We start from the raw sequence: 27570 nt of genomic DNA, 5'->3' as shown, positions 1-27570 counted from the left end.
CCAATATATAGTAAACAATAAAAAGGTTTTAATGTATTTTACTCTTATTTTTTCACTCATTTACTGCAATGACCACATTTTAACAACTGGACACTACTTTGTCTCATCATGTCCCCTGACTGAAGACAGCTGCAGTTAAAGGCACAGTTCATGTGATTTGAAGCATTGTTGAATGAGGACATTATCATCAGAATTTAAGGCAATAAGAAAAAAACCCAAAAAAACAAGCGATTATTTTACAGTGAAGAGTAAAAAGACACATGACACACAACTGACAATGGCAGCAAACTTTGTCTGTAACTGAAACATTTGCAGACATTAATCAGTGGACAGTTGACTGTCACTTAATACACCAGAATCCTCTGTTAAATACTGAGATTTTTAAATGTTTAATGTTTTCAGGATTTTTAAAGTCTTTGTAACTGATCTACAGCTTTGTTTGGACCAGGACCATGAGCCAGCAGGAGCAGGAGGACCTGGAGGAGGACCTGGAGGAGGACTAGGAGCAGCGCGGACAAATGTGTAGTAACTGCTGCTTAAAAATGATCCACACATTTCTTAGACGTTCTGTTGACGCTCTGTTCACACCTGCTGTTAACATCCCATCTGAGTGATCCGATCACAGGTGTTCAGATTACACCTGCTGCTGCTAATGTGACGTCACTGCTCCATATGTAAATACACACAAACCAAAAAATGATTTAGTTTTAATAATTTCTTTGTTATAAGGAACGAAGAAACCGGAAAAAAAACAATCAATTACTATATGTACATGTATATATATGTATACATATATATATATACATATATATGTATATATATAAAGTACTCGTAATAGTTTAATAATTCAGTAATCGTTGCATCCCTACTTGTTTTATATATATTTTTAAAAATCATCAGAGACCCCATGATACAAGTAATCAAGATATTTGCGAAATAACATGAAATGTTTATTTATTTATTTATCTAATGCTAATCCACAAAAATGTTTGACGTGTATTTGTAACATCAGTTCAAAAAATATACGCTAAAAATAATTAATAACAATCTGTCCTTGGGGCTCATTTACACCTGTGGTCATGTGCTATCCCATTACAATCCCATCACAGACAATATGCATTTTTAGGGATTGTTGGACTTTTTGACCATATCCAATATGCCCATATATCACAGTGCTGGGGCCGATATCAATACCAATATATATGTCTTTCCTTTTGCACAACTGCAGAGTTCATTAAGTCTCTTCTCTAGTCAAAATAACAGACTATGTTTCATACTTATGTCGCAGCACATGTGGATATGAAATATCTTTATTGTGCAAAATAAATAAGCAGAAAAAACAGCTGTGCGGGCAACTGAAACTTTTTCAGTCTACTATTATAGTCATTAGTCAGATCCCATAAAACCTTTCAAAGCCAATATCTGCCCATACCGATAATATCGTCATATCCCCACACATTTTAATGTCGGGTGTAAACTAACAACATCTTTTGCTCTCAACAAACTAGGGCTGAAACTCAAACTTGTTTTTTAAAGACTTAAATCAAGCTTTATGATTTTACAGCTTCTTAAATGGCAACATGTTCTGCTTGAAATCATTCAAACGCAATCATTTTCGCTTTGTGGACAAAACAACACATTTGACAACATCATCATTTCCACCTCTGAAAAACCCTCGTCAACATTTGAGCGCATTTTATGGACCAAACCATCACTCTTTTACCCGTCATTTCATCACCTCACACGGACGATGTTAACAGCACTTGTCAACAGAGCCTCTGTTTAATGTGTGCACGTCATTTTTACATCGGTAACAGGTGAAAACTATGGAAGACACAAAGTGACAAAATTCAATCAATTCACCATTAAATAATGACTCAAATGTGCCATTCATTCATTCATATTGAAATTAAATACATACATGTCTTATTAAATGTGACATTCATTCATTCAAATACCAATTCATTTCATGTAAAAAAAAACAAAACCAAAAAAACATAAAGAGTTAATTGACTATTTGATGAATGATTCCATGGTCCTGTGTTGCAGTGCATGATGAATTGATTTGATCAGCCTCAAATCAATTGATGGTGCACTACAACACAGGACCAAATCATTCATTCAATAGTCAATTAATTCTATGTTTTTTTTTTTACATGAAATGAATTGGTATTTGAATGAATGTCACATTTAATAAGACATGTATGTGTTTAATTCCAATATGAATGAATGACACATTTGAGTCATTATTTAATGGTGTATTTATTGACTGAATTTTGCCACTTGCACTCCTCCATAGTTTTCACCTGTTAACAATGTAAAAATGATGTGCACACATTAATCACACAGAAGTCTAATTGATGTGTTGATCATTTTTAAGCATCAGTTACTGGACACCGGTACCCTGACTGTGTGGTCAACAGTCCAGAGAGTGGACCCCTGTCAATTTTTTAAATGTTTTTATGGCTTTTTTTTGGCCAAAAAAAAATGACATAACCCCCTCCTGTCATCTGTGTGGGGGGCCGGGGGAGCACAGCCCAGCCCCAGCCCCCCACCATTACAGTGGGAGCGCGCGCGTAGCTTGGCCTCGGCGCCGGGGCCAGGCATTCGAAGCGTCTGGATTTGAACCAGCCACGGCCGGACTGGCACAACCTTGCGGTTGCGGACAAACCCACCACACCACGAACCCTACTACGTTTTGGAGAAGAGCTCTTGGCGGGTTTGAGTTTTCACTTTGGATGTGGAACCTTAAACCTTGGAGTATAAAGGAATTGAACTCTCAACGTCAGGATTGAAAGGCAGCTCTCTAACCAGTTGAGCTAACTGTTCACCTGTTCCTTATGTTTTCTCAGACTTATTTACTCGCTGCGTTGACTATTGTGCATAAAAAGTTGCTTCATCTGAGATTCGAACCTCTGACCTCAGGAACTCTAGTCTTTGACTTAAACATGTGAGCTATATGACCTCGCTGGTGTGTGCCAAACTTTGGAAGTCTTTCAATAATAGATTACCCATGACTTCAAAGACCTCAGACTGATGAGATATTTAAGGATGTCTGTCCGGCATTCTTGGCCTGATATTTGGTGTAGTGGTTAGTGCTCTTGCACTACTTTCTTTGAAACCAGAAGACCTGGGTTCGAGACCCACTTGGAACAAGTATCTTTCTGTATGGAGTTTTTCATGTTGTGTGCATGGCTTTTCTCTGGGTTCTCTGGCTTCCTCCCACACTCCATCAATCGTCTGCTGCGTTGTCCTCCACCGAAGGCATAGGGTGATAGCCGTGGTACACTCTGCACTCCGGAGAAAAACCACGCACACACGGGGAGAACATGAAAAACCACAGAAAGATACTTGTTCCAAGTAGGTCTCGAACCCAGGTCTTATTGTTTCAAAGGCAAGAGCACTAACCACTACACCAACCATGTTGTGCATGCTGAAGGATAGACGTTCTTAAATATTTCATCAGTCTGACGTTTTTTTGAAGTCATGAGTTCTATTACTGAAAGACTTCCAAATTGGAGAAGAACGCATGCAAATACAAATAGCTCACATGGTTCAGACAAGGACTGGCATTCTTATGGTCAGGGGTTCGAATCTTACCTGAAGTGAATGTTCAAGTAGAAACTGACCTCATCACTGTATTGGATGTTTTGAATACAGCAGTGAACAATCCACGGTTATCCTGCCTATCACCCTATGACAGCTGAGCTTAGCACTGAGTCCCTTCAGTGGAGGACAACGCAGTAGACGATTGATGGAGTGTGGGAGGAAGCCAGAGAACCCGGAGAAAAGCCACGCACACAGGGGGAGAACATGAAAAACTCCACACAGTAAGATGCTTGTTCCAAGTGGGTCTCGAACCCAGGTCTTCTTGTTTCAAAGAAAGTAGTGCAAGAGCACTAACCACTACACCAAATATCAGGCCAAGAATGCCGGACAGACATCCTTAAATATCTCATCAGTCTGAGGTCTTTGAAGTCATGGGTAATCTATTATTGAAAGACTTCCAAAGTTTGGCACACACCAGCGAGGTCATATAGCTCACATGTTTAAGGCAAAGACTAGAGTTCCTGAGGTCAGAGGTTCGAATCTCAGATGAAGCAACTTTTTATGCACAATAGTCAACGCAGCGAGTAAATAAGTCTGAGAAAACATAAGGAACAGGTGAACAGTTAGCTCAACTGGTTAGAGAGCTGCCTTTCAATCCTGACGTTGAGAGGTCAATTCCTTTATACTCCAAGGTTTAAGGTTCCACATCCAAAGTGAAAACTCAAAACCGCCAAGAGCTCTTCTCCAAAACGTAGTAGGGTACGTGGTGTGGTGGGTTTGTCCGCAACCGCAAGGTTGTGCCAGTCCGGCCGTGGCTGGTTCAAATCCAGACGCTTCGAATGCCTGGCCCCGGTGCCGGGGCCAAGCTACGCGCGCGCTCCCACTGTAATGGTGGGGGGCTGGGGCTGGGCTGTGCTCCCCCGGCCCCCCACACAGATGACAGGAGGGGGTTATATCATTTTATTTCACATTTTTGGCCAAAAAAAAAGCCATAAAAACATTTAAAAAATTGACAGGGGTCCACTCTCTGGACTGTTGACCACACAGTCAGGGTACCGGTGTCCAGTAACTGATGCTTAAAAATGATCACCACATCAATTAGGCTTCTGTGTGATTAATGTGTGCACATCATTTTTACATTGTTAACAGGTGAAAACTATGGAGGAGTGCAAGTGGCAAAATTCAGTCAATAAATACACCATTAAATAATGACTCAAATGTGTCATTCATTCATATTGGAATTAAACACATACATGTCTTATTAAATGTGACATTCATTCAAATACCAATTCATTTCATGTAAAAAAAAAACCATAGAATTAATTGACTATTGAATGAATGATTTGGTCCTGTGTTGCAGTGCACCATCAATTGATTTGAGGCTGATCAAATCAATTCATCATGCACTGCAACACAGGACCATGGGATCATTCATCAAATAGTCAATTAACTCTTTATGTTTTTTTGGTTTTTTTTTTTTACATGAAATGAATTGGTATTTGAATGAATGAATGTCACATTTAATAAGACATGTATGTATTTAATTCCAATATGAATGAATGAATGGCACATTTGAGTCATTATTTAATGGTGAATTTATTGATTGAATTTTGTCACTTTGTGTCTTCCATAGTTTTCACCTGTTAACGATGCAAAAATGACGTGCACACATTAAACAGAGGCTCTGTTGACAAGTGCTGTTAACATCGTCCGTGTGAGGTGATGAAATGACGGGTGAAAGAGTGATGGTTTGGTCCATAAAATGTACTCAAATGTTGACGAGGGGTTTTCAAAGGTGGAAATGATGATGTTGTCAAATGTGTTGTTTTGTCCGCAAAGCGAAAATGATTGCGTTTGAATGATTTCAAGCAGAACATGTTGCCATTTAAGAAGCTGTAAAATCATAAAGCTTGATTTAAGTCTTTAAAAAACAAGTTTGAGTTTCAGCCCTAGTTTGTTGAGAACAAAAGATGTTGTTAGTTTACACCCGACATTAAAATGTGTGGGGATATGACGATATTATCGGTATGGGCAGATATTGGCTTTGAAAGGTTTTATGGGATATGACTAATGACTATAATAGTAGACTGAAAAAGTTTCAGTTGCCCGCACAGCTATTTTTTCTGCTTATTTATTTTGCACAATAAAGATATTTCATATCCACATGTGCTGCGACATAAGTATGAAACATAGTCTGTTATTTTGACTTTTATTAAACGATTGCTAAATTAATCATCAAGTACTTTAGTAATCGATTGGTTTTTTCCCCCCTGTTTCTTTATTCCTTATAACAAAGAAAGAATTAAAACTAAATCATTTTTGGTTTGTGTGTATTTACATATGGAGCAGTTACGTCACATTAGCAGCAGCAGGTGTAATCTGAACACCTGTGATCGGATCACTCAGATGGGATGTTAACAGCAGGTGTGAACAGAGCGTCAACAGAACGTCTAAGAAATGTGTGGATCATTTTTAAGCAGCAGTTACTACACATTTGTCCGCGCTGCTCCTCGTCCTCCTCCTCGTCCTCCTCCAGGTCCTCCTCGTCGTCCTCCTCCTGCTCCTGCCGGCTCATGGTCCTGGTCCAAACAAAGCTGTAGATCAGTTACAAAGACTTTAAAAATCCTGAAAACATTAAACATTTAAAAATCTCAGTATTTAACAGAGGATTCTGGTGTATTAAGTGACAGTCAACTGTCCACTGATTAATGTCTGCAAACGTTTCAGTTACAGACAAAGTTTGCTGCCATTGTCAGTTGTGTGTCATGTGTCTTTTTACTTTTCACTGTAAAATAATCGCTTGTTTTTTTGGGGGGTTTTCTTATTGCCTTAAATTCTGATGATAATGTCCTCATTCAACAATGCTTCAAATCACATGAACTATGCCTTTAACTGCAGCTGTTTGTAGGTCTTCAGTCATGTGACATGATGAGACAAAGTAGTGTCCAGTTGTTAAAATGTGGTCATTGCAGTAAATGAGTGAAAAAATAAGAGTAAAATACATTAAAACCTTTTTATTGTTTACTATATATTGGTCCATATCAACACGGACACTTTTGTTTGAAATTCTACTAAACCACTGCTTTTTGTTTTAACTTAACCTGCCCCCTACTGGCCAGACTAGATACTCATTCTTAACAGCTTCAATGGTATATTGAAATATTTTGATGAGGACATTCTTTGACATTTTGGACAGTTTTTTGATGACATGTGGATAATTTATATTTTAACGTTTCTGATGACATTCTATACTCGAAAAGTTCATATTATGACAGTTTTAACGACATACTATCGCATTGACCACACGTACATGGTTAGACGGTGATCGTGTATTTGCTGTGGAGCAGTGACGTCACATTATCAGTCGCAGGTGTAATCTGAACACCTGTGATCGGATCACTCAGGTCGGATGTTAACAACAAGTGTGAACAGAGCGTCAACAGAAAGTCTAAGAAATGTGTGGATCATTTTTAAACAGCACTTACCATACGTTAGTCCACGCTGCTCCTGCTGGCTCCGCGTGCGTGGAAGGTCCGAGTGGCAAACAGGAAGTGGATGATTCCAATTAGATTTATCGAGAGGGGAGGGCGCGGACCGCACTAAGCAAGGAGGAGTCCACTTTTCCTCGTTGTGTTTAGTGATTTGCAGTTGTGTTTGTTATTTGTTGGAGTTTTCTTCCTTTTTGTGGTGGTGATTTGCACTTCAGGGCCACTGTATAAATGTCTACGTGGAACATTCCATAACGAATAAATCTATGTAATTCGAACTAGTAATAAATAAGTGGCAAAACCAACCGGTAGTGAATATAGTAAGCTGAAAAGTGTAATGACGTTTTAAATTTGTTCCTGCTTAAAAAATGTCGGGCTGGTTTTTACATTCTGCTCCTGCAAGGCATTCTAGTGATTCTTCTTCCTCCTAAAGTTTGGCCAGCCCTACATTTTTAAGTAGAAACTTATTAAAAAAAACCTGTCAGTTTCCGGTACTTAAAGGCCACAGTAGTTCCCTGAAGCTCATGGCAAAGGGAGGAATGAGCAGACGAGTCCTCCGTTTTGTCACACATTGAACCTCTAAACTGCAGGGTATGAAATGTTTCCCTCAACTCTGGAATACACATCTTTCCTGTCACCAAAGTGCTTTGTGCACAGTGATGACAGAGGAGTCTTTGTTGCCTTGGAGTGTTATTTGATATTCCACATTCAGTCGTCTGCTTGATATTTTCCCCCCCTCCGTTCCCCCTTTGATGTGCAATAACCTGGTTTGTGTAGAATGCAACACATTTCTAACCACTTTTCTCGCCAGACCAGACGACGTGCAGTAAAAATGTATTTGCGGCGACGTAAATGGTGCACCGCGCGTTATTCTCAGCAGCATTCGCTCCGCTTCTCCGCATGAATCCAAGCACATGTCGCGTCCCCTCAGCTCCAATCAACACTGAAACTGTTGGAATCAACCGTGGCATTGATTTCATTCTCAACCAAGTCTTAATTTTATAATCTGCAAACCACTTCCTTTAAACATTCTATTCCAGCTGTTTTTCAAACTGAATATTTTTGGCGGGTTTTGGCACCTAAAATAATCCCCTTTTGAGAACTGGCTTTTTGTTTTTGGCATTTTGCGGGAAATAGCAGACGGATCATCCATACTGGAAATATGCATTATATATGCAGGCTGGGTTATTGTATGCCTTCTCTGCATGAATCCAAACACATGTTGCTTTCTCTCAGCTCCAATCAACACTAAAAATGCCAAAATCAACCCTGGCATTGATTTGATTCACAAGCAACTCCTCATTTTTATAATCTGCCAAATGTTTCATCCATTTCCTTTAAATTTTCCCTTCCAGCCACTTGTTTTATGAGGTTTGTGCTGCACAGAATACGTTTGGGTTTTGGCACCTGAAAACATCGCCTTGGGCTTTTTGTTTTGTCATTTTACCGACCAAAGAACAATTTGAGAAAACTATTATTATTATTATATCCATAATTTAATGGATGGAGATTAAAATTCTCTTTTTACAAGAGGTTTCCCGGCCAAGACAGGCGGCAGCACATTTAACATCATTACAAACAGACAAGAAAAAACAAAACAAAGAGGTATGTTTTTCCATAAAAATTATAAAGTATAAAGTATGAGTTGAAGGCGCATTTTCAGTGCAGCTCTTTTGGTACGTTTAATTAAAAAAACATGCGAGTGTGGGTTATAATTTCCGCCACTTTTAGGAAATCATGTGGGACCATAATTTATGGAGGTAATTAGCCAGTGATTGGATAAAGGCAGGCCTCCAACTCTGCCTTATAAAATATCTGCAGACTGATCATCCTGTACTGAAAATAAGCATAAGTTGCAGCCATGTATAAGTCGTTTTCCTCTGACAGAAAGAGTTAATGTTATATCACAAAGTCTCAGAGCTGTAGCATTAAAGTTCCCTACAGGGACTATTTTTAGTCGACTTCTTCGCAGTTTCCCAGGAGATGTCAATTATCTAGAAAATCCCTTCAAAACAACCACATCACTGTAACTTTCCACGTCTGCTTAGAAGGATCGTCGTGATGAAATAAAGCAGGAATTGCCACTGAACCTTTGCCTAATGCTGTTTACTTCACCGTGACATTGTCACTTAAACACATCCTGGGAATGTTGTTGGAACGAAACGGATTAAACCGGAACATTCCTGTGATACTATTTCAAAGTAAGAAACAAAAAACAGGCCTGTTACCTGCTGCAGGGTTATTTTCACACTACATGGGAGGTTTTGACCTGCATTATAAATAAAAAACATTTAATATTATTATTTTAAAATGAATATTGTTAATTTTTCATATTAGTGACTCAACAACCAAGTGGCATAAGAATCTAAACCTTGAGATTTTGATGGCGTCACTGATGTCCACTCATATGTGCCATAATTAAATTCTATTCTCCTCTAAATGGAAACATAATTTACAAAATTGACATCATGTCTCATCAGTGAAGACCTTAATGAAGTAACTGTCACCATGAAGTTAAAAATCAAGTTTTCCCATTTCTTTGAGCAACAAGCTGAGTCGCCCCCTGGTGGCTATTCAACATATCATATTTTTACCTCCAAACTGAAAGACTAAAATATGAAATCAGAAAAATAAACAGGAACAGCAGTGTCCCATGCAGGTGCAGCTAGTGTGCACGGCCCATGTGGAATCAAATTGGAAGTGTGCATGCATTTGTCCATGTAGGACACGGAATTTTGAATTTTTACGCCATAATGACGTAAAATAGCGGGAGGAAATTCCAACTGCTGCTGCACTCTGAACCCTGACCCGAAGCACTAACATTTGAGACACATCCGATGTGTCACGTCACGTCGATTTAGAAAGGTCCTTGCTAAATGTCGGAGCAAACTTTCAGGATTTCTTGAAGTCTTTTTAACTGATCAGTTCGCCATTGTTCTTGCGTCGGACATCGATGCTCATGACTGTTCCAGTGACGGCGTCACATTTGGTATTGGCTCAGCTCGCTTGGATCCTCCAGAGAAGGGCAACACAGAGGTGAAAATATGTTGAATAGCCACCAGGAGGCGACTCAGCTGTGTGCCTCCAATTTTCTTGATTTTTAACAACAGGAAACATTTTTCCTGAGGAGTTAATGGTCTCAATTCCTTCTTTCAGGTCTTCATTGATGGGACATGATGTCAATTTTGTAAAGCATGGTCGTATATAGAGGAACTGGAAGGAAATGTGACACACTGCACCTTTAATTCAAAAGGAGTTGCACCCTCACAGATTTTTTAAAGCCTCTTCATCCTGGTACCAGACCTGAGCAGGACACAGCAAACCAAAGCCTCCTGTTGTTGCCAACAATCAAAGATGTGTCTACATTTCATTGGACAGCAGGTGCTCAGGGAGTGATTTTTCACATCACACTCCTGAGTGAGTGAGTGAGTGAGTGAGTGAGTGCTCCTCATGCAGGAGGAGGTGATGGGCCAGCTGATGCCTCCTTCCCTCCCCCTCACTCCCTCCCTCCTTCCTTGCATGGGGGCAGCCTTCTGCTTTAAGATGCCCTCCCCGGCCCAGAGAGGAGGTCCAATCGTCCTCCTTTCTCAGTCACCTGATTCATGTACTGCACACACACACACACACACACACACAAGTTTAATACATTATATGAAAAAAGGAAAAGAACAGGAGGAATTGGCCTATCGGCAACCTGAGCACGGAAATACAGCCTTCTGCAGGAAGATAGAGAGAAATCAAAGCAGAGGAAAGAGAAGGAGAGAAGGAAAGGAGCGAGGTGACAGATCAAAGCGTCCGCTCTTTGCGCACATTCAGAGGAGAAACCGGGACGAAGAAAAAGAAGAAGAAGAAGAAGAGAAAGGAGGACAATGTTGTTTTATATCGTCTTTTTAACGCCGCTTTCACAGGACGCCGCATAGATTCGCTGATAGTCGAATCTCTCGTCATCGCTGTTTCAGGGACACATTGTTACCGTTTTCTATCAGTCCACATTGTCTCTCGCTGTCTTTTGCTTTTTAATTATTATCACTCAGAATAATAAGACTGTGATCTTCTCAGACGCATTTCACATTCAGGTTGCTGTTTTTGCGCATTATGCCTTTGACTGAGTGTTAAACCCGCGGATGTGACGGAGTAATGTTGAATTTGGCCGCCGCATGAATTCTCCCACCGGATCCTCGTCAGTGAAAGCTGCTGTCCTCCTCCTCCTCCACCACCACCACCACCACCTCCTCCTCCTCCTCCTGCTCAGACGGCCGATCCTCACAGAGTCCCTCCTCCTCCTCCACCTCCACCACCTCCTCCTCCTCCCTGCCGCTAAAGACATTTTGATCGTCCTCCCCGGTTCCCCCCACCACCCGGACTCGAACATCATCACTCCGCCTGCCTCATCCTGCTCATCCTCCTCCACCACCACCACCGGAACATGTCGGGACAGTCTTTGACGGACCGGATCGCCGCCGCGCAGCACAGCATGACCGGGTCTGCCATCAGCAAAGCCGTGTGCAAGGCCACGACGCACGAAGTCAGCGGACCCAAGAAGAAGCACCTTGACTGTAGGTTAAACATACCATCATACACTACTCCTCGTATATATACATACGTATATATATATACATATGCATATATGTATAGATATATATATGTACACACACGCCATACTGTAGGTCAGTGCATGCATCTACAGATACAGCATCACAAAGGGTTTTTTACTACACGCACACACACACACACACACACACACACACTGCACCTTATTCTGCTTCACCCTCCCCAGTTCATGTTTGCAGCCTCTTTCCATCAGGCACCGTCACATTCCCTTGGATTCAAATGGAATTTACGCAGCGCGAGCTTGTGTACTACGAATGTGAGCAAGTCACACGTTGTATAATGTAATGTCATGTAATGCAATGTGGAAAAAAAAAGGATGGCGGGCGCAGGGGCGAACAGACCAGACACTATATGTGCATGTCATTCAGGGGAAATAGGCCACTCTGGTCCAGGCTAATCATATTGCAACCAGCCGCTTTACAGGGTAGGCCTATCCATTATTAACGCCACTATCAGCAGCAGCAGCAGCAGCAGCACTATTATCCTCTGGAGACACTTCACACAGATTGTGTAGCGTTTTGTGCGGCATCACTATCATTTTCCGCTCATTTACAGAATCTCACATTCAAGTTCACTGTCATGTCCTCTGCTGCATTATTGTCATTAATGAATGTGTCAGTGGCTGAAGGCTGCAGGGGGAGTCAGTCAGTGTGTGTGTGTGTGTGTGTGTGGTGTACATGTGTATTGTTCCTCTGTAGGACATTTTCTGCCATAAACACTGACCTTGTCAGGACCGGCAGTCCTCATATGGAGACCAAAAACTGGTCCGAATGAGGCATCTCTGAGGATTGAGGTTGAGGTTGAGTTTAGGGCTTTGGATTGGAATTAAGACCTGACTTGTGGTTAGGTTTTCTGGTTAATGTGAGGCTTTGTTTAGTCTGTCAAAATGAAAGTCAATGCAGTGTTCCGAAAAGAAGAATAGCTGTGCATAGCCGCATGTGTGTATATATAATATATATATATATGTGTACAGTAGGTGTGCCAGTGGGTGTCAAAATGAGGATTTTCCCCCCCGCTTTTGGTGTCACTTCATTTTCTTTCTTGCTTCACACTGTGCCTAATCACCTGCAGCAATTACTACACACACACACACAGTGAGACAGAGAAAAAGTCACATGTAGATTTTTTTTTTTTTTTTAACCAGCGATTATAAGGTGATGTGGCTTTTCTGCCTCACTATAATTACTTGACATGATCGATAGAGAGCACGGGTAATCAATGGTGCTGCCAGTCAGGACTCCAGTCCAGACAGACATACACACACCCACACAGACAGACAGACAGACAGAAGTGCAAATAGCAAGATGGCTAATCAAGAGGAAATGTGGATAAATCAGTCAGAGAGAAACAACACGGCAGGTAGCCAAGCTGCCAGAGAGTCAGCCATCCAAGCCAGTCAGCCGGCAAGTTTGGCAGTGGATTAGTCACTCATGTCCACAGCAGAGGTGACACAGGGGGATTGTGGGTGCTCTCTCAAGATGTGCCACCGGGCGCTTTAACACAGTACATCTAAATCAGTGGCGGTGACACTAAAAACGTCAAATACAAGTAGATCTGTGTCCTAAAAGGTCCAGAACCATTATTTTTTTGAGGGAAAAATGGCTATTTAGTGACATATCTGCGATTCCTATTGGCGACAACCATTCGTGTCTAATTCTTTACATTCTCAGTGTATTCCTGCCACTTTTAAGGCGCACTTTGGATCATTTCATCACAGGAAGAGTGTGGAAACTCCTGTCGGGAGGATTTCTTGGAGAACACACAACCACTGACCCAATTTCTGCAGAAAATTGAGCCAATTCGCAGCTCCAAATAAAGTACTGCGCTGATGCCTATCAGATAAAGTGGATCAGGACACTGGCTCCATGCTGCGCGTACTCCTGTGCTCACTCGCGAGCAAAGCTGCAGTTTTATAAGAACGTTTAACCACTGCAGTTTTTAAATGGCAGAAGGTCGCCTACCTTTCTCATCGCCTGTGAGTCAGAGTTTCTGAGAAACTAGTGAAAATACATATCGCAGTGGTGATACAACTGTTGTCAAGGGCAGCGATGTTTCTCTCGGAGTGATTTTTGTTTATTTGTTCATCAAGGTGGCATCTGTTGTTCTGATCCAACTCTTATTTGGATGATTTGTGGCGTAAAAACAACTCACACGCCAAAGCCGAAGCTGTTTAGACTTGGCTCAGCCTCACCCTCCTGGAAGCATGAATTCAATTTTTTATTTGAATGAGTGTTTTGTTCTTGTGCTGTGCTAATGCAGCTGCTTTAATAGACACGGCTCCCACTGTAAAACTCTTTCTGTCTCTTATTGTTCCACGACTGTCGCTCCCTATGCACGACTCTTTTTAGAGGCTGCGCGTTAAGGTTCAGAGGAGGGTCGCAGCATGAAAGTTTGTTGGTAATCTGGAGGACAGTGGAATTAAAGCCTCCTCTGTCTGCGAGGACCTCGGTGAGGAGGTGAATAATGCAAAGAAAAGGAGATAATGAGCTCGACAGCCCTGAGGGTCTGAGGGTCAATGTCAGGTCTGAGAGGTCAGATACGTGTGTGTGACCCACACTCACACACACATACAAAACATGCATGATTATTCTGATGAGTAAATAACAGGGAGCGTTACAAGCCACAGCAGTGATTACACTAGTGAACTCGATATGTGTGACAGAGTAAAGTAAAATCAGAACTTATGCCTTAAAAAGAAACGTTCACTCACAACTGAAAATCAGTGAAGAACAAAGACTTTCTCGTCAATACATGGAGTGGCTTTCTTTATGTTCAGATAAATAAATGGTCAACATCAGACATCAGCAAGTAAATGTGGTCGAGGGCCAATTGAATATGAAGCCAATCTTCATCAGGCAAAGTGCCTTAAAACGCCTTCAGTCACAAACGAAAGCCCACGTTTTCCGCCTTAAACGAACAATTATGCGGACGTTGTCTTGTTACTTAGACAAACGCAGACAAATGCGCGTGGGATACGTCCTCGGACTGTTAATACTTATTGTGCATCACTTCAATCTTAAGAAGTACTGCTTCTTCTTTGAGCCTAACATATGCAAGTAGTAGTAATTTCTCCCCAAACCTGGCAGTCCATGAAAACAGCAGTGGTTTTATTTTTGTTGTTCAAACCAAACATTTAGTTTAGGTTCAGGTCGATTCTAGCAACACAATCTATTTGAATAACTTCATATTCTTTCAGAATAAAAGCTCTGAATTCAATATGAAATTTATAAGCAAATAACATCTGCCCGGGCCAGATACTGATGCTGGCGGGCCAGTTTTGGCCCACAAGCCACCAATTGCTGACCACTAGTCTACACATTATATTTTCTAATCATGATGACTACTCATAGGGGTCTCAAACTGGAGGGCCACTGAGCATGTAGTCCAGTCAGGAGTTTTAAAAAAACCCAAAACGATATCACTATATTCCATCATGACATCACAACAGCAATATTTGTCACAATATTTCAAAATAAGCGTGGTTATGTGGATTTGTATCTAAAATCGTAACATGAATCTTTGCACTAAAAAAAAACATACATAAATAGCATATTATAACTCAATACTAAGTGGTGGGCCAAATTTAATTACTTGGAGGGCCTCATGTGGCCCACGGGCCGCAAGTTTGAGACCTCTGATCTACTGTATGTCTCGCTCAGATACACATGTAGAGTAGAGGAGTCTGGGTCGAACCCCAGCCTTCCAGTTGGAAGACGTCCTGCTCTTGATGCCGATTTTTTTGACTCATATATTTGACGAGTCAATTTTTATAAAATATAACTGTTTGATAATTAATGATACAAAAAATACTTAATATGGCAGCAACCAGTTACTGAACAACGCTTTATTTCCTCAATACATTTTGTGTCAGCACTTTTTGTCAGCACAATTATTTACAACATATATATGTATATATATATATATATATATATATATATATATAACATTTTCAATGAGAAAGGGACGTTTTCTCGTGACTTATCAACATTTATTGCCATTTCATAGTCATTTGTAACAACTCGTGACTTATCAACATTTATTGCCATTTCATAGTCATTTGTAACAACTGTCTGATTAATAAATAATAACCATCCACTGCGATTATCACAATATAGCAAATATTGGCCTATTTAATCAGTCTACCTCTCGACCAAACACATGAAATGCTTCTTTGTCTTCGTCTCACTGTGGATCGGTGATCTGTTCAGTGTGTATTTAGCTGCCTCTTGCCCACGGACCACTGGGATTGGCTCCAGCGCCACTAACACATCCTCAAAGCATAAGCAGTGTAGATAACAGGTGTATGGGCGGTGTGAGCAACATTTAATTAACACAATTACCCGTCTGACCTAGAACTGATAGAGTCCCCAAGACACGGGACGAGTGGTGTGGACGAGAGGACAAAGATAACTTACGAATAAATATATATGCAACTGGAAACGTTTGCGGACGCTGTTATTTTGTCATTACGCTCGTCAAGTAATTGTTTAAACTAATTTGTTTAAATGATGGCTGTGATGGATGCAGATTTGGCTCAGAATTTAATTTGGAGACAGAAAGACAATTCATTTCTTGGAGAGACAGATGCATTTCCACGTTGGCATTTACTGTATACTTGTACCGGTGCACATATATACTAAATACTAAAAAGTAGGGATGGGAATCGGTATCGGTCAGTATTGGTCCGATACTGGTCAAAATCACTGCATTGGATAAAAGTGTAAAATCAGATACAATCCAAAAAATCTGAAGACTGTAAAAATGTAAATAAAAATCAGCAAAAAGCTTTTTAGCGGTGTCACGTTTGGGCTGTTTAAATCTTCTTTTTGTAGACAAATAGAATTATGTCTTAATACAAATGTGTTGTTAACAGCTTTATAGTTCATAAATGGTCTAAAATGGACTGATATCGGTATCGGACACCAAAACGTGGTATCGTCCCATCCCTAATCAAAAGGCTACTATTGTGCATCATGGGTATGTATCTTATGCAGATTAAAGGCAGATTATTGCTATTTTGTGTGGTTTTATTATCCAAAAAGCAAGCAAACAAACAAATGAACAAAGGTCGGACAAAGGAACATTCTGATCCCTGACCAGTCATCCTACATGGCTAACTTACACGATGCCCACACTATACTTAAATCAAAACATACTCACTCACTCACTCACTCATCTTCTACCATTTTATCCTCCACACGAGGGTCACTGGTGCCAATCCCTGCTGTCATAGGACGAAAGGCAGGGTCACATTTTGGACAGGTTGCCAGTCCACACAGAGACAAACAACTATCCACTCTCACTCTCACACCTGCAGTCAATTTAGAGTGTCCAGTGTCAGTGTTTGCCTAATCCCCAAATCTGCATGTTCTTAAGACTGTGGGAGGAAACCCACGCACACACACGGGGAGGGCGTGCAAACTCCACAACAACTAAATACCAAAACAAAAAAACATTTTGCTCCTACAAAACCACTCAGGGGCCATTATTTGTATCGCCACCATTTCTTCTTTGGGTGATAAACTACATCCCTAGAAAATTGAATTAAATTCTGTCCTTTACTTTTTGAGAAATGCTGCTCACAACCAGATAAATGGGACAAATGTAACCTCTTTGGCAGACGTAATGAATGAATGAATGGCATTTTCTTACCACTTGAACGAAACTCAAAAGGTTCTTGTTTTACACAATAACACAATAAAGCTAGAGAGGTTTCAGGCAAAGTTCAGGCAAAGATTTAAAATCGCAGCCAGTTTTTCTATTCAGGTCAAAATGATAAAGAATGTCAAATGCAGCCGAGTCGTGGTTCTGGACTGCTTTACCTGCTCTGAGAGGTTTGATAAATACTGCCAACATTTCAATTACTTTAAAAATACACTCAACCTGTTATCGATCCGTCCTCAAGAGGCACAGTGGGAAGACAAGACGAATGCTTGTGCCACATTTTCTTCAAATAGAATCAATGATAAATCAAATGCGGCGAGGGCAGTCAAAGTGAGCAGACCTGGGTTCTCATCGACATGTCTCTCATAGTGCCATGACCTTGACAGACTTGTTGGTGACATGAATGGCCAGTGCTGATTATTTACAACCCCGTTGCGAATGATCAGCATGACACGCAGAGTAATGGGATTTCACTTTCACTCTGCAATATTGTGCACGGCTGAGATAGTGGAGAGTGGCAACAGAAGCCCGATTTATCAGCTGTGGAATAGTAATCAGTCCAAAAATGACCTTCTGCCCTGAAAACACAGTCTGCTGTTATTCAGCATATGATTACTTTGCCTGTGTGTCACGGCTGTGACGGCAACATAGTGTACGTTTTGCAAAAGAAACAAAAATGTGCTGATAATAATCCACCTTGGTCGCTACACTTTTGGCCTTTCAGTCAAAAATAATCATATCCCGCACGTCGGAATAACGACCTAATCTTGCAATTCTTTCACTGTAGCTAAAGTCAAGGTTTCATTCTAAGATCTCATTTTAATGAGAACTATCTCACACATAAAACACCGGTCTTGTATTTTATCCTAACTAGCATTACAAATGCTGTGCAAGTAATTTAGTGACACTTCACGTTACCACCTCAATCTCTGTCTTAATGTTTGCACGCTGATATCCTTAAGCTTTATAGAAACTGTGTTATTGACGTGCTCTGCAGCTGATCAATAATCCCAGCTGACAACCGTACAGTCAATACTTCATTATATACTCCTTTCAGAGAACAAATCCTAGCGGTTGAATTATCACCAGAGGAACACTGTTAGCCACAGCTTGGTGAATCTGACAGAGGGCTATTACTTAAGCCTGTGATCAAGCAGAAACATATTCACCTTGCAGTTACTTGGCTAGAAGCACCGACAGTTGATGCTGTGAATGTTGTTTAATTCAATTTCCAGCTGTTACTCTGCAACATCATCAATTGTTTTTGGTCAATTTCTGACACTAGATTACTATATACTACTATTTCTGACTCTCTCTCTCTCTCTCCTTTTCTCCCCCATTTTTCCTTTCACCCCCAACCGGTTGAGGCAGATGCCACACATCTTTGAGTCTGGAGTCTGACGCCGAGTGCTTGCTCGTTGTGTTAACTCTCTGTGATAGTGTAAGGCAGGGGTCTCAAACTATGCCACCAAATCCACGTTTCCATCATGTTACAGTTCAGTTTGGAACGGTAAAGCCCTCGGTCAGGCTCGCGTTTCGACTGGCCGCGTGAGTAGGCACTGTACGTAGGGTGACATATCTCCACAACAGACAACAATGGCGACAGCTCATGTTTTTGTTTTTTGCCTGCTCAGTTTGTGGCTGTTTCTCTCAACAAGATGCCAAACTTTGTATGAGAATAGACTGCTGGTATTAAAGAGCCAATCAGCTGACACCAATCCAGCTACACCAATACCATACTGTACCATTATTCTGGCACCTCAAGGGAAAGGGTACCAAAAAAATGGAAAACCCTCACCCATTTTGATACTATTCCTAATGGAAATGCAAAAAAACAGTGCCAGTGGAGCCACCGAGCATCTGGTCTGGTGCATCTGCTGATTATTTACATAAACAGACAAACACAGCCAAATACACCGCCTCCTTGTTAGAGATAACAACAATAACAACAGGGTCTGCGACATATAGCATTTCTAGGCCAAATTGTATACACATATATATATATATATATGTATATATACATATGTGTATATATATATATATATATATATATACATATATATATACATATATATATACATATATATATATATATGTATATATATAGATATATGTATATATATATATATACACATACACATATATATAAATATAAAAGTATAAGTTTGTTTTGTTTGGCAGATTTTTCATGATATAAAACCTAAAAGTTAAATATTACAACTAAAAGTAGCCTCCAGATTAAAAGGGACTATGCAACAAACTGCACTGCAAACTTTCAAAATTTCAAAAAGAAAAGGGACAACAACAAAAACTGATATGACTGGAAATATGACTACACTAGTGTAAGGACAAGAAATGATAACACAACTGAACAGAACAGGCTGGATACCCAATCCTACGCCCCTTAAGGTCTAATAGTAACTTTACTGAAACAAATACAACTATTTGCCACAAAAATAGGTCAAAATATGCAAATGCATGTTCAACTGAAATCTTACAGTGTGGCTTTGTCATGACCTGAGGGCCAATTACCATCTAGTCTGGTCAAGCAGGGGCCAAAGAGGGAAAAAAGTGGAAAAAACCACTATTTAGTAGCCGGTGGGCAATATAAGATATTCATTATGATATTAGACAGAATTGCAAAGTAAAAGTGCTCATTTTGATATAAAATTATTCACAATAAAAACATATTTATGATGCACAAAAATGGAGAATTAAATTGAAAATTTAATGACGAGGATAATTGTGATTAAAACAGCTTAAATATATGTAATTTCATTTAATACATTTAATAAAGCAATGATTACAACCAAATGTCTTATTACTATTATAAAAATATTGCTGGCAAATACATTTAGTCTTATATTCCATCACCTCGCACAGTGGTGGGCGGGCCGCATGTAATTGATTAGAGGGCCACATGTGGCCCCCGGGCCACCAGTTTGACACATGTGATTTAAAGGATCGCTGAAAGTCTTAAAGAGTCTTCTCAGTTTTCTCATAACAACAAATGTTTGCACACAGTTTAGTTGCAGTCCAGCACATTGTTGTTGAGATACTTTGGAACAAACATCAGCGTGATCACTGCAGCCACGTCACAAGCATGGCCAAAAAACAAAAAACAAAAAAGGTTTCTGTGTGTTCTCTTTTGACAGGAAACATTAATTAGCTGGAATCAATATGGTCCCAGTAATTATTGAGCCGGGAAGGAAATTCACAAACAAACCATTAGCGATGTGTAAAGCATGACTGAGCGACACCAGTTGTGATATTAATGCCCTGAGATTTAATTAGGAGGGACCTTAAATAACACAAATTCCTCTGGGAAAACAAAAATAGAAATAAAAAGGGTAGTAGCTTAGTAGCCGTTTTATTATGTACGGTCAAGCACAACAATGAAACGGTAAAAAGACTTAGATATTGTACGTATACAGACCCAGTGATAGTTTTACATCAGTGATATGACTGACAGAAAACTCGCCGAAGACTATGATCAATACTTTTATTGTTATTGCCGTCCGCGTCATTGTCTCCGAGGTTTTCCGCTTCACGCTTAATAAACAACGTGCAGTTCATAAACGGCATCGAGACATTCGCTGCGATGAACTGCAGCTGGTACGACCGCTTCGCCCGTGACATTCGTTTCACATTTACGTGCCGCTGTGCATCAGTGAGTGCAGAAAACATGACACAGCGTTAAAGCAAACCCTGATTCAATAAAAAAGGAACAGGCCGAGGATGTTGAATGCATGTTTTACTTCCTCAGTGTTCTCCCTGCTTTTCATCTAATCGAAGGCTCTGGCCCCAATAGTGGTCAGACAGACTGGGAACATCGATGATGATGATGATGATCAGTGGGTCTGGTAATATGTAAGACATCAGAAAGTTACTCAGGATCGAGGTTATGAGTGACATTAAAAGGGAATTTTGTAATTAATGCATCGTGTGATCGCGCTGAAAAGACGGCGTTCTAGTGACGATACGTGCAGCAGAGTTCTGGACGAGTTGGAAGTCTGTGAAGTGACTTTGTGTGGAATTACGGTAATCTAATCGAGAATGTGGGTTACACAAAATATCAGCCGATGTCGTGTCCTGGCTGGGACTCGAATAGTTTAGAAAATGCTGGCAAGAATATCGGAGCAAAATTGGTTTATCCGGGAAACGAACATAAACTAGCATTGTTTTACTTCCTGAACTTTACTTCGCAGCTGGGTAATTTCATGTGTATGGATTTGCAGAGTAAGCAGTATGGAATATAATACTGCATGCTTATTGTGCCATTTAAAGCCACTTGGTTCCTCAGGAAATCTCTGAGATTAAACAGATGCCAAACATACTTCACATTTTGATCTTAAGCCAAACTCCTTCAGGAATTTAGGGCATTGTTTAAGAGTCTGTCCCAGTTTCCCATTTACCGCTGAATTCTGAATCCTCCATCACCTGTATTTAACTATATATAGAGGGGTATTTTTGACAAAAAATATCACCATGGAGATTCCTCTGCCTTTGAAAGTAATTATCCTGTTTCTCATTTAACGAACACACACACACACGCACACACACACTGGCTGCCATTTTCAAACCTTTGAATCCAACACACGGCACATTACAGAGCTGTTTTCCTTTTGAAATGTGTTCCACATTCGCTTTCAACAGGCAATTTACGCTCTAAATGTGAATCTCAGAGGGCAAACATTGGGGTCAAGTCAGTTTTAGTCCATTACCGCTCACAAAGATGCTCTGGATGAAAATTCAGACTCATTATTCACGATCAGCCTATTCATTTTCGTTTATAAATTATGCATCTTTTGAGTTGATTGTGCCGGAATAGAATTGACCTTGTAATGCAACTTTCCATCTTGTGAGTTGGTATTTTGTTGACATGTTGGTGGAGTAGGTAGGAAGCGCTGTTGAATCACAGCCAGGAAATGGATTTTTTTTTTTTGATACAGTAGCCTTGGTTCTGATTCATCTCTCCATACACTCCATGCCATTAAATGATCATTTGTCCATTGATTTGTGTGCTAATATCGAGTGAGGCAAAATTAATGTAGCAGTCAATACGTCCCCATTCAATGAGTCATAATTAACTCAACCCACAAGCTCTTTAAGGTTATAAATGAAGATTCTGGCCGGTGCTTTTATTCACAGAGACTCTCCATAAGCGAACAGGCAGCAGGAGTTTAAGGACACTGCAGTAAAACCTATTATTGATAACCTGCTTGTGCAGTTTTGTTCACGTTTTTGTTTTTTTCTCCCCTTCTGTCCTTCAGACCTGATCCACTGCACCAATGAGATGAACGTCAGCATCCCCCACCTGGCAGACACACTGCTGGAGCGCACAGCCAGCAACAGCTGGATAGTGGTTTTCAAGGCGCTCATCACCACACACCACCTCATGATGTACGGCAACGAGGTGAGCCAATCACACCCGCGCGTGGAAGCCCAAGGAGCGAGAACGTTCCCGCGGTTTTCTCGCAATCACCAAAAATTGTGTGCCATTTGGGCACTGTAGTCTGTTTTTTTTTGTTTTTTTTACGAGACCAGCACAACAACGAGCTCTTTAAAACAATTTGTAGGGGGTTTATGAGGTTATAAAATTGATTACCACAATAACAACGGGAGAAATTGTTTTTAAACGCATTTTCACTCAGGCTTTTCATTCCAATGAGACACAAATATGTCTTGGAGTCATTAAGGCAATGACCCCGGCTGACATCATTTTTCTGGGTTGCAGTTTAACGATGTAAAACGCGACATTTACACATTTTTTAATTGCATATTTATAAAGCAACAAATACCTTACCTATGGTGAATAGGAATAGGCTTTCTAATCATTTATCATATCAGATATGCTAATGGAAGTCATTTAAAGATGCATTTTGTTTATATTTAATCAATTAGTCAGAAATCTCCACTCCGTTTATAATAATAATAATAATAATAATAATAAACAGACTGATCAATACACTTAAAATGGGGCCAGTGCTCTCTGTTGCATCTACACACAAATATGACAGTGAAAGATCGATGTGGGCATTTGAGTCACTTCAGTCATTGATCTCCCCAGAGTCTGACATTTCTTTCACCAGGTTGTGGTAATTACTCCCCAGTTCTCGCTGTGAGTTCCTTTGAAGCCTTATCTTTCCCGTGTCCAACAAGCACCGAAGAGGTACCTCGCTGACATTCAGTGGCCAGAGCGGCAGATCGCCGCACTCCCCCGAGCGCTCGACAACCAGAGCAACAAACGCGTTGAACGATTAGCGCCACAAGACTAGAAATAGACGCTGTTATGGCGATTATGGTGGTCATGACGACCCAGTCAAAGTATCCGAAGAAATGCACTAGAAGGAGAGAGAGATTTATTTTAAGTGAGACATTTTCTACCTGTTAAAAAAAAATAAAAAAAAGTAAAATTAGGGACATTAAGAGAAGAAGCTGTGATGACTCAGCAACTTAAACTGGCAGAATCAGGCTCGGCAAGCTAAAGAGTAATGATCGCCTGAGGTCATGGTGTGCAGTACGTGTTTAGTGCCTATTTTGTGGTTATTTTTTTCTATAGTAAGTAAGTAAACTTATGGATTCACTGAACCTCCACAAAATGAGCGGAATACCTTGGGCCATTCTTATCCAAACGTCAACGTCAGCCCTGCACCCACTGGTGCCCTTCGTAGGTCACCTGCCAAGTTTGAAGCCCGTCAAGCGAACCGCTGTGATTAACAGTCAGACAGACGCTCTTTGCATTTAAAGATGGATCCGAACGAAGGATTTAGAACACAGACATCGCAAGATTACACATTTGAAGTGAATGACGGAGGCAGCGGTGGATAAATAACTCCCCACGAGCTGAGAAAAGAAAGGGACGGTTGACCTGTTGCAACGCAGCATCCAACGCAGCTGTGCGACTGCTGCATTTTCAGGACAAAGCTTTTCAGTTACTCTCTTCTTCTGGTTGTGATGAGGCGTGTGATATGCCTGGGTTTCCTCTGCCGTGTTTTCTAGGATGTCAAAGTGTCCGATTCATTGCTTTAACGTCCAGAAATCTCAATCTCTGCGAACACTCTGTGAAGCTGCCGCGCCACAAATGAACTCCTCAGTCTGCCTGGCACACGTGGTGTGTTTGAGTGGATATTACCTTGATATTGTCAGGGAGCAGATAACAGATAAATCACTGACTCTGTCCTCTGTTTGCTTCTTTTTCCATCAGAGATTGATGCAGTACCTTGCCTCCAGAAACACACTCTTCAACCTCAACAACTTTCTCGATAAGGCTGCACTACAAGGTGATTTAATGCCATTTGGCTGTTTGTAAACTCAGCAGTGCTGTACGTCGTATACGTGGAATGACTTTTTTGTCCCACTCTCCCCGGCTCTCTAACACTATCAATGCGCTTGTTTCGAAGGAGAGTGACAGTCGCAGATTACAAAACCTAAAGATGCATGTTTTTATTTGTTTACAAGAAGCTGCACAAACTTAGAAAAGGTGGAAAGAAAACACGTTCGGGGACGTAATTAAAATGGTGTGTTTTTTTTTGTCACGCAAAAAAGAATGATTGGTTTCTTAATCCGACTTGAAAACTGAGTTAAAGTGTTCGGTCCCTCACTGCGGCGCCCCCTCTCTGCCACCCTAGGCTACAACATGTCAACTTTCATCAGACGCTACAGCCGCTACCTGAATGAAAAAGCCATGTCTTACAGACTAGCGGCGGTGGACTTCACCAAGATGAAGAGGGGGTAACAAACACAAACACATGCACACCACTACACGTACACATATGTACACACACAGGTGTTAGTTATTGTTAAATCAGTACTTTTTTACCAACTGAGATGCTAATAAGAGCTAACACCAATCCATAACATGGATCCAGTGGTGAAAATAACTCTTTAAGGTCCAGTGTGTAACATTTAGGAGAGTTTATTGGCAAAAATGTGCATATACTACCCATAAGTATCTTTGTAAATGTGTATAATTGAGTGCGCAGCTCAAATTTGGCAGTGAAAGCTTACTAAGTGAACAAAGAAGAGTGGCTGCGCCTTGACCTTTAAGAGATGATTCATCTTTTTAGAGAAAAACAGAGACATTAGTTACCTACCAAAGTTACACTGTCTCTATTTCTGTATAATTCCTTCATGGTTTTGGGTTTTAAAGGCTCGTTGTTTGTTGCGTTTGTTTTGGTGCACCTGTGTCCCTGTCGTTTTCCAGAGCCGACGGCGTGATGCGCACCATGAACACAGAGAAGCTGATTAAGACTCTGCCCGTCATTCAGAACCAGCTGGATGCACTGCTGGATTTCCAGGTAAACGTGTGACTCAAATACATCAAATCTGCATCCGCGCCAACGTAGCCGCGGTGAAAATAAGCCCGTCTGATCTTCCCTTTGTCTCCTCTCCAGCCGAACTCCAACGAACTGACCAACGGTGTCATCAACACAGCGTTCATGTTGCTCTTTAAAGACTCCATACGGTTGTTCGCCGCTTATAACGAAGGGGTCATCAACATGCTGGGTAAACCATACACAACTCGAGACTGCACTGTATTTATGGAGCGGACTGATGTGGAGTTCGCAAGACTGTGACTCAACTCAATCCGTCTTTAGGGGGAAATCAATATTTGCTTCTACTGTCTCTCAAAGTTCAATTAAGGACTGTAAAGATCTTCTTTTCTCCCATTAATTATCAGGAGGAGGACCAGACGGTCAGAGTCTTTGCTGTGAAGTTCATTAAATGATTCATTACTTAATTGACCCCTAATAAATCAAGAGTCTACGTTGAAATGTATTGCATGACCAAATGGCCAGGAAACATGGGGACAACTCAAGTCGTCAAGTTGATGTTTTCAGCAGTTTGTGTCGCTTTGTAAAGCGCTCGCTCCGCTGCACCAAAGTCCAGAGAGAAAATCAGCATTTTTAACTCACTGGGACACAGGATGTGCTGATTTGGTGTGTTTGAGTCACTTAGGTAAATCCGAATGAAGGATTTCAAACACCCAAGTCACAAAATGACATTTTTAATGGAATGATGGAGACAGCGGTCGCTCAACAACTCCTGTTTGCCACGGTGTAAAATAGCGGATTTTCTCTATGGAATTTGGTGTGGGAGAGTCGATATTGTGCCACAGACTTCCATTTGGAGCAGTTCTTTACAATTTACTGTCAACATATCAAGTATTCTTCAGTCCCACTCTTGCAATAGAATATAAAGATATGAATTATTGTTACTGAAACCATTAACAGTAAAATATAAACCCCAGGTCTGAAATATCGTACAACATGTATCCTAATGACCCTTTGCTTAGTCCCACCCCCAAATAAGTTGGCGCTGGAGAAAAGTTTGGGGATGTTTGGGAAAACAACAAAGCCGTCTCGGGAGCAGGCATAAATTTGTACGGTATGCATTGATGTCGATGTGACTCGGCAACAAAATGTTTTTATAAACTAAAGATGGAAGCTTAAGGCGACAGATCACATCGTAAAAGCGAAGCACCGCACCACCGCCCGGCGATTAAAACAGGAGGATAATGACACCCACTGTTCCCGATTACAATCTTGAAAAAGCATAAAGACTTTCCAGGGTTTGACTTTGGTTTTTGGGAGACACGCGGACTCTCTGGGTAGCGGGTGTCACAGACAAACTAAACTAGTCCCCAACAAAAGCCTTGAAAATCTTGAAAACGTTCCACTTTTGCTCCGGAATCCGCCATGAAAGTGTTCCTGGAACAGGTTTTAGCAAAGGGTCAACTGCGCTTGTTTCAAATGGCTGTTTTTATTTGAAAGTGATGAACTGTTCGACTGCCCTTGCGCTAATGATAGTTTTCTGACACGCAGAGAAATACTTTGACATGAAGAAGAACCAGTGCAAAGAAGCGTTGGAGATCTACAAGACGTTCCTCAACAGGATGACCAAACTGTCCGAGTTCCTCAAAGTGGCAGAGGTAAAGTCTCTTCGTCGGACTGGTCCTCCTCTTCCTCTGAGGAGGACGACACGCGACACTCGAGTGGGAGAGGGCGAAAAAAAATATCTGTCCGGAGCAAAACTCAACGGCCTCCTCTCCTCTAACGTTGTCATAAAAACACAGTAGCTCATTTTCTACTTCCGACCTGTAGCGATCAATCACTTCCACTTGAACCGGTTGAGATTTGCTCCAGACGTCTGTGACCCTTGGGATCTGATTTACCGTCGATATTTAACAACCTGGATTGGAGCGTAAATCAGCTTCCATGGGCTTCCTCTTCTTCCCTAACCTTCCAAATCTATT

General features: G+C 40.9%; 1 protein-coding gene across 5 annotated transcripts in view; it reads left to right on the top strand.

The window, feature by feature from the left end:
* Positions 1-11316: 11316 nt before the first annotated feature.
* The window catches only part of LOC122779652 (phosphatidylinositol-binding clathrin assembly protein-like), a 30475-nt gene continuing 14221 nt past the window's right edge, over positions 11317-27570 (top strand). For all 5 annotated transcript variants that reach the window (XM_044042212.1, XM_044042211.1, XM_044042210.1 and 2 more), the window contains exons 1-7: positions 11317-11593; positions 22586-22728; positions 24520-24595; positions 24944-25046; positions 25519-25612; positions 25709-25820; positions 27140-27246. In XM_044042212.1, coding sequence (XP_043898147.1) covers positions 11464-11593; positions 22586-22728; positions 24520-24595; positions 24944-25046; positions 25519-25612; positions 25709-25820; positions 27140-27246 — 765 coding nt within the window. In that variant the 5' untranslated portion in view covers positions 11317-11463. The remainder of the gene's footprint in view (positions 11594-22585; positions 22729-24519; positions 24596-24943; positions 25047-25518; positions 25613-25708; positions 25821-27139; positions 27247-27570) is intronic.

This window comes from Solea senegalensis, linkage group LG13 (assembly GCF_019176455.1).
Source record: "Solea senegalensis isolate Sse05_10M linkage group LG13, IFAPA_SoseM_1, whole genome shotgun sequence".
NCBI lineage: Eukaryota > Metazoa > Chordata > Actinopteri > Pleuronectiformes > Soleidae > Solea > Solea senegalensis.
The sequence above is the reverse complement of the archived record's forward strand: the minus strand, read 5'-3'. Positions and strand labels throughout refer to the sequence as shown.